Source organism: Stigmatopora nigra, chromosome 8, assembly GCF_051989575.1.
Source record: "Stigmatopora nigra isolate UIUO_SnigA chromosome 8, RoL_Snig_1.1, whole genome shotgun sequence".
Lineage (NCBI taxonomy): Eukaryota > Metazoa > Chordata > Actinopteri > Syngnathiformes > Syngnathidae > Stigmatopora > Stigmatopora nigra.
The window spans coordinates 5713856-5722555 of record NC_135515.1 but is presented as its reverse complement, the minus strand read 5'-3'; the positions used below and the strand labels follow the sequence as shown (position 1 = coordinate 5722555).

The window sequence follows — 8700 nt, the reverse complement described above, 5'->3', positions numbered from 1 at the left end:
GCGCTGTCTGGACCAATGGGCGTGCAGGAGGGTGGAGCCTGCAGTAGAGCAACATGCGGTGATCTGCGGCGTTGGAGGAGAGAAGACGGACCTGGCACAGTGCGTACATCATCTCAGCCGTCTCAAATAACTGCAATACATCGGTAAGAGCTGTCTTGCACATTAATTAAAACCAAATATCATGATCAAACTGGCTATATTCTAACGTAAAATGAACTCTTGCAAAAAGGAATCTGCCATTTTTTATATGATATTAGTCATAATTGCATGCAGTGTTCGACTGCTCCTGACATTTTAGAATTATAGGTTGTGATTTCATATTGTTTTGCAGATATGGAAGTTTGATACTTGGACAGGTGACCGAAGAAAAGATTGATTCACTTTACTACATCATACTGGTGAGGCTTGTCAGTGTATGGTACATTTTTATATTTCCCTTATTTTATTGTTTCTTTGTCTTGCTGAGGAGATTTTTCTTGTCGTTGAAATTCATGGCAAAGGCACTGTAAATGTCAATTTACAGAGCAGTTTGTTATATCATGCATCTATTCTGTCCCCGCCCCTCACATCCACGCACACACATACGCATACATGTGCAGAGCATCTGTTAATGCATTCTGAAGACATATCTGCCATCATAGGCTTATTTTTCAATTTATTTTACATGTATGGTATTATAAGGATACCTATAGTATGGTATGTGTGTCTCCTAAAATCTCATGAACACTGGATTTATTGTTTTTATAAAGACAATTGTGATTTAAAAACTGTATTTCTCATTTAAATGTGTAGTCAAAAATGTAGTTTATTTTAAATGTTTTATGTACAGTACTCATTTTACATCAACTCATTTTAGTGGGAACAAAACTCATGACATCTTTTATAATACACTTTACAATCAAAGACCACTAGACATATTTTGATATTTTTTTATCATCAAATATAGCGTGTCAGCCTGACAGTTTGCATGCGGTTCAGAAAATGAATTTGATGTGGCCTCCCTGTAAGTTTATTATGCATATGCCAATGTGTGTGTATGTGTTTCCAGCCTATTTCTTCCAAGTACTGCACTAATTGCATTTCAATTATTAAATGTCTCAAATCAGCCCTGCAAAACCAAACAGACAAGCGATGCAGGGTTGCTTGCTAAGTTCACACAACCATGAGTTCCAAATATGTGTGTCACTCTGTCACATACTTTGCTTTAACGATCAACCCTGTGACAACATACCATGCACTAATGCTGCTTTAATTAAAACAAACTTTAACTTATTTTCTGAATTTGGACGCAAATAATAGACTTTGTTATCATCCCCTGTGCTCTAGATGTTTCCAAATCTTGTTCAATTTGAAAAATAACCACATATTTTTGATTCCTCATTTACCAATGATATCTGACACTGGCCGATCCTAATTCAGGCCAAATCTTTGAATTGCTGTGTCATAGTAAGCAGAATAATATGTTTAAGGAGAAGAACACTCTTGACTGTATACTGCATGTGCTAAAATGTGCAACCCCATCCAGATATAACTAGCTTTACTCATTTTCCCATCAGTTTATATCTGCGTCTTTCTTGTTGTGTTCCTCCTGAATGATCAAATGCCTCAACCTTCCTCAAATCAATTCCACTAATTATAACTTCTTCACACTCCTCGTCTCCCTCTTGCTGCTGGCTCCTGTTAGTAGTGATTAATAAAGCGTTGTTAACCTCTCTCTTCACCCCCCTGTTAAGTGTACAGTGAGTATCCTGGGACTTTGAACTGGTTCCACTGGCCTTTAAGTCATTTTCTAACAAGGGAGGCAATCAACCAAGTCACTGAGATGAGGATGGGGTGCAGATGGGGAAATTAGTCTGATGTTACTGCAGTAATCAACTGCTCCATGTACAGTGAAAATGGGAGATCATCCTACTGTCTGACTTAAATTGGGTTTAAAAAAAATATGCTGTGTTAACTACCTTAGGGACAAATGGATTGTTTGAAATTGCGGTTTTTGGAATAGATCCCCCCTGTTTCAGGAGACCAGGAATGGGTGTAGTTTTGAATAATCCCTGTGAACAACTATCCATTTTCTTCAGAGCTCATCATTATTATCGCTAGTGAGCTGAAGTCTATTCCAAATGACTTTAGGTGACTGGTTTGTTGCCAAATACGTTGTGCGCATGCAATCACACACACTACTAGCCAAGTTCATTGCCACTTAATCCACACTAGATACAAAAGCAGGGCTCACTCAGGAGATTAGATAGTTCAGTTTTTATATTCATGCCATGGTAGCAAAAAGTGTACATTTACTTGACAGATTACTGTGTATCAGGTGTATAGGACACCTAAGGAAATATGCATCAGGTAATTGAACAATTAACATCTGAAGAATTTTTTTGAACACTTGGCTTTTTTAACTGCTTGTTTTTCTGCAGGCAGGTTTACACTTGGTTTTGCAGATAACATTGTAGCTGGCCTAGTTTGCTGTGCGTTTTGATGTTCAGGCTCATTTAGAGATGAAATGGTAAAAGCAATTCAATGTTATTTTTTGGGGGGTTAGAGGAAAAATATACTGTTTAGGACTGCTTTCTCTCTTTGATAGTTAAAGAATATAATCAGTTTAAACTTTACAGATTTTTAAACTCATCAAACAAACTCATTTCATGTTCACACTAACTCCTCCTGAGAAAAATTACACAAAATCTGTAAAAACTGAAAACAAATCAAGCAAGACATTCTTGTGAATTTTGTTGTAGCATATATGTTCGAAAAGGAGGGTTAGGTGGAGGTAAAGTTGACATCTCAGTTCATCTCCATCCATCACTTGCTGTTGCCTAGGTAACCTTGTTTTCTGCGGCAATGCAATGGTCAAAGTGAGTGCTTCTGCATTTGCAGGTGTAATCCTGCCATGTTCATCAGTAAACTCCTGTAACGTCTTGAGCACGCCTGCTGTAGATTTTAAATGGCAGTAAGGATTATGCCGCTTGTTGACATCATGTTTAAACTGAGCAAATGTCAATGGCCGGATTACATTCCAGAGATAAGGGCCTACCTTTAAATCCCAGCCAGTGAAGGGATTTTTAAATTGACTTAGTTGTGTAAGAACGAGATTATATACAATATGTGCTCGGTATTTGATACTCACAAACCATAGCAAGATTATATTGCTGCCACCGTGTAGTCAAAAAATATTATTTAAGGACACAACATAGCTAGTGTGAGATGTCTTAAATCAGGTTTAGATGGATGGAAGGATTGTGTAATATGTATGGATCACTGATAGGTGTATAGTGCGTTAAAAAGATAGATTTAGATTGTCCGATTGCCTAGACAACGGTTTATACTATTTTGTAAGTGATTGGATGCAAAGAACTGAACCGATTTTGACCTGCTGATGGGCATCAGATGAAAGTACTGTACAGTAAACAAAAAAACTGGCACGGTCTGTACTATTGTAGTTGCAATGTATTGTTATGTTTTGTTCTGAACATTCTGATGCTTTGTTTGTCCTGTGCATAAAGTAGCAGCCAGCAGATTCCAGTCTGCCAAAGGTTTAGCTGCAAAAAAAAAATGGGGAAGGCCTTTATCTGTGTAAGCATGACCGTGCCCCACAGTAAATAATTATGGCATGCCTGGTTGGATATGGTTTGAAAGGACTTCTCTAAAAATGTATGTATCAATTGCTAATATTTGCATTTCCCCATAACTGGGCAGTTTTTACCTATTGGAGATTTATTACCTCTTGAATTAAAGATTCTTTTTAAAGGCTAAACTGAACAGTGAGAATTAGGACAGGCACAGTACTTTAAGGTGGTTAAAAAAAAGGTAAATGTGTTTTTAAGGGTCTGTCTTTTTAACATGCCATTGAATACAAATTGGGCTCCAAGGATTTAAAATGTGTCTGGCGGAGACGTGGCTAATGTGAGCTAACGACTCGTGAACATTGATCTCGTTTTTAATGTTTTTGCTGCAGTGTTTTAAGACTACCCACAAAGACTTGACAGATAAAATGCAACTGTTTCATTAAGGAGTCGGTGTTTAATCCCCACTTTAATTTGGTCTAGTTTACTTCTATATATGACAAATTGCAGGTAGTTGTCCAACATAGCTGGCATGCTGGGAGATTAAGTGCCAAATTGGCCATAAAAAGTACCCTGTAACCTATTTTGCTGACTCTCTTCTTTCATTACTGTCCCCTCTGATCCATTCATCCTCCTCCTGGCCTTCATCTCTTTTTATGATTATGTACAATAACTATTATCTCACTATAATGTCATTCTTATATCTTTTAAATACATATTCTTGCCAACCTTCTGTCCTCACCTCTTTGGCCTTCTAATCTTTTTATGCATCCTGATTCCAACTATTGTTTATCTTATGCTTATTTTGCCTTTGTGTCTTATCATGACCCTTTCATTCTGTCTTTCTATTGCCAATCTGGACCTCAATTTTGCATCTTCATTTCATATGGCATTTTTAGAAGCAGTAATGGGGATCATGGAAGCCTCTTCCCCTCTCCTCCTCCTCTTCTCCATCCTGTTGCTGGGCTACGGTTGCCGAGCGGCGGACATTCCAGAGGACACTGCATCAGAATTTTCTGTCAGACTGTACCATCAGCTGCAAGCGACAGGGGGTCAAGACAACATCATTTTCTCCCCCCTGAGCGTGGCCTTGGCCCTGGGCATGGTGGAGCTTGGAGCCAGGGGAGTGTCGCGGGAGGAGATCCGACAAGCCGTGGGATTTGACGACCTGACGCCAGGTGACAAGCACATTTATACAGTTTGACATTTTTATCAGTCAGGATACATTTTCCTTAGGTCACTCTAATTTCACATAAACAAATAAAAGTGTTAAAATCACCACTGTAAAATGACAGGATGAGTTAAATTTGATTATTTTCCTCCATATACCCTTCAGGTGTAGAGTTTTCTTTGCTCCAGAACATGACAGCAACACTCTTTGAGGATGAAAGCCAGTACACCGTCCGATTGGCCAATAGTCTCTTCCTTCAAGAGGGCATTACTTTCAACCCTGAATTCCTACATCTGATGAAAAAGTATTTTGGAGCCAAAGTCGAGAATGTTGACTTCAGCGAATCAGAAACTGTAGCCGAGCAGATTAACAGTTGGGTGGAGAATCATACTGAAAGTGAGTAAGATAAGGCTTGTTTCACGATACATACAGAACATGTTCTCTACTCAATGCTGTTTTTGTAGGTAAGATCCACGACCTTCTATCTGCTGATGACTTCAGCAGTGTCACTCGTCTGAGCATGGTCAACGCCATCTACTTTAGAGGCTTTTGGAAGAATCAATTCAGACCAGAAAATACCAGGACCTTTTCTTTTACCAGAGATGACGGCTCTGAAGTGCAGACACTCATGATGTACCAACAAGGAGATTTCTACTATGGTGGGAACTTTCATTCTACATAATAATTGACCAAATTTGTGCTATCAAAGGAAATTACATCAACCTCTCACTGCATCATTTCCAAAGTTGGTTCAGCTGTGCTATTTTGGTGCAGTGAGATTGCGCACTTGCTATCGCCAACATTCCCAGGCTGCTCACATGCTGATGTGTGCGTGCCTATTTGTAGAGAGTTGACTGAACATGTGAGAGGTTTGAAAAATAGGGGCAGATCCTCAGAGAAAAAAAATGTGTTATATTTAACTAAAACTCTCACATTTTCTGCCACCAATGGTGTCACCTCTTTTGATGTTAAAAGGGGGGTGGCTGATCTTAATCAAACTTAAAAATATATATATATATTTGCTATTTTATCTAATGCTGTGAAATGGTGAGTGTGTATGTGTGTGTCTGTTTTAAACTGGTATTTTTTTTAAAAGAGCATTCCCAAATCATGAGCTATTTTGATTACTGTTGCCCCATGTGACTGATGGTGGTTGCATTTGCCAAATATAGGTGTTTATCTGCCTTGGAATCACAGTTTGTGTGTTTTCAGGCACTTTTATTTTCTTGTTCCTTATCGAAACATTGCACAAAATGATATACTGCTGCTGTCATCCAATGTGCCTGAAGAGGTTTTCATCTGAGCGAGTTCTTACCTAGAAAACTCCCCGGCTTAAGCATTACTGCATATATTTGTTTCCGTGTGTTTTAAACTTGTTTATTTCACGCTTGGTTTTCCAATTCTCTCCCTCAAGGTGAGTTCAGCGACGGCTCCCAGGAAGCTGGAGGTGTTTACCAGGTCTTAGAGATACCGTACGAGGGGGACGACATGTCCATGATGATCATCTTGCCGAGACAAGAAGTGCCACTGGCTACTCTCGAGCCTATCATCAAGGCACCACTGCTGGAGGAGTGGGCCAACAATGTGAAACGGCAGAAGGTGGAGGTCTATATGCCGAGGTAAAAATTCATTTATCTGTGCAATACAAGGGCTCTGTCACAAAATGGCTGTTTATATCAGATACTTTACTGAATGTCTTGTCTCTGTTGAGATTTCAGACTCTGGGCTTCAATGTAAATATTTTTTTATCTTCAAAAGTTCAGTCCTAGATTGCTTAGTCTATGTTAGAATTGGGAATGTTTACATATATATCGAGTATCGTTTTTCATAATGTTGCGATTGCATCATTTAGGTTCAAAGTGGAGCAGAAAATGGATCTTAAAGACACTCTGCAGGAGCTTGGAATAAAGAGCATTTTCAGCAAAGATGCCGATCTCTCCGCCATGACGGGTGAGGTTTATGAAACATTTGAAACATGATTTATAGAATGACCTTTAAAACAAATCACTGTGAAGCTGCAAAATAAATATGGTATTTAATGTTACTTCTTTATAAAGTGATTTGATGCACTTAAGTAGGTTGATGTACTTGCTGAGGTAACCAAGGTAACTATCGTTGAGTGGGCTTGTTGAAACTGTGGCATCAACTTGTAAAAATAGATTCTATGAGCGAAATACATTTTTTCATGGAAGCATAGGGAAACATACTTTTTTAGCCGCTTTGAAAGAATGATGTAAATATCCTGATCTTGTTTGTTTGAATCTGTTCTTTCTGCAGTCAATCAGTATTTGCAATTACACACACTCACAATTGATTTTCAATTCATATTTGTCAGGCTCTTACGGTGTAGTTCGACAAATGCAAGTTAGAATCTTTGTTTTGTTGTTGATTGTTTTAGATGGAAAAGAGCTTTATATTGGCACAGCAGTGCAAAAAGCCTATTTGGAGGTGACTGAGGAAGGTGCGGAGGGAGCTGTCGGATCAGGTAGACTCCATTACCTGATACTTTTAAAATAGAGTCACTCTTATAATACAGTTTGAGGCAAGCAGCAATGCGTACCCTGTTTTGGTTTTAAAGTTATCTCGGTCTATCCTGTAGGAATGATTGCTCAGACCAGGACTCTAGTGCTGTATCCACAAGTAATGGCCGATCACCCGTTCTGCTTCATTATCAGAAATCGGAGAACAGGTATGTCAGGATGTGTTTATGCTTCCGTGCTCATCTTTGTTTGTAACCTGAAACATCGCAATGTTGTGTGTGTGAACAGAAAAGCATAATCCACATCTGTACGTGTGTGTTTCCAGGAACTATCCTATTCATGGGCAGGGTTCTGACCCCTGAAGTCATCGACCCTAATGACCATGACTTTGACTCCATGTAACCCCCAACATGATGAAATGTAATCTCAAACAAACTAATTAATCGCACTTCATTGATTCCCACCTTCAGCTGTATTTTATAATGGCATCCAGTATTGATTATGCTCTCTATATTCAGAAAAGAAATACATGTTTTTGATACCGAAGGCTATGGATGGAGACACAGGCAAAGATTTAAATTAGAAATATTCTCTAGTAGTAATGGTGAGAAAAGTCTTTGGGACTACACATGATATTCATGCATAGCTTTATTTTAGTTCATCTGCATTATACACAATCCAAAACAAATGTTTTAGCTTTTTTTTTTAACATGCGAAAAACTATTTCGAGCCTGCTTCTGTTTTCATTCATATTGATATTAATAATATTATATAGTATATGCTCAGTATTTATTGTGGCTAAAACAGGCAAAAATCTGTCTTAGTAATGAACATCCTACACGCCGTAATCTTGTTTGTTTGTTTGTTTTGTTTTTTTTACATAGTAGATACCTCATTAAACTGCCGAAGAACTATAAAATGCCTTATCACATTGAGTTGTTGATGAGACCTTGCTGGGCCTCTCACAGGTGAGCTAAGGAGACTGCAGAGTTGCTATAGAGACCAACTCAGGCTTGCTGTCGCACTGAAAAAGGTCCACTGCACCAATTTTGGGTTGTACATATTTGAGGAGACAATAACACCAGCTGTATACACTCTGATACTCAATACAAAGATAAATTATTCTAAACTTTACATTTGTCTTTGCCTTCCATTTGCCATGTTTTCCATTTTTTGAAGTATACTAAAATATTCTAATCCAAGTCGCATTTTACCTGAAATATTGCATTACATCATTCCTACTTTAATTGAATCAAACTGGTGTGACCAATAATTGCCACACTTTTTCCAATGAGGGTTTAAATTCACCCAAAATCCTCCTAAAAAAATATTAGAAAATAGTCACAACTCTCGATGAGTGATGGGGAAATATCTCAATAATTTTGTTGTCAAGTTTGGGGATTTAGTGTGTATAATTGAGTTCCTTAAACCACAAGAGTAATAAAAGGACCATAGTAGACACAAAGTCTGTGAAAAGGAGGCC

At 38.3% G+C, this 8700-nt stretch overlaps 1 protein-coding gene across 2 annotated transcripts; it reads left to right on the top strand.

The window, feature by feature from the left end:
- The first annotated feature begins 13 nt into the window (after positions 1 to 13).
- serpini1 (serpin peptidase inhibitor, clade I (neuroserpin), member 1) lies at positions 14 to 8351 on the top strand. 2 transcript variants are annotated; one of them, XM_077722612.1, is made up of 10 exons: positions 14 to 143; positions 332 to 398; positions 4466 to 4744; positions 4903 to 5133; positions 5202 to 5396; positions 6152 to 6356; positions 6590 to 6687; positions 7136 to 7222; positions 7337 to 7426; positions 7543 to 8351. In XM_077722612.1, exons 3-10 carry the CDS (start codon positions 4474 to 4476, stop codon positions 7617 to 7619), a joined length of 1254 nt encoding a protein of 417 aa, XP_077578738.1. In that variant the 5' UTR covers positions 14 to 143; positions 332 to 398; positions 4466 to 4473; the 3' UTR covers positions 7620 to 8351. The 2 variants fall into 2 exon arrangements, with proteins under 2 accessions (XP_077578738.1, XP_077578737.1); XM_077722611.1 differs by lacking the exons at positions 14 to 143; positions 332 to 398 and having other exon boundaries at positions 4453 to 4744.
- The last annotated feature ends 349 nt before the right edge of the window (positions 8352 to 8700 follow it).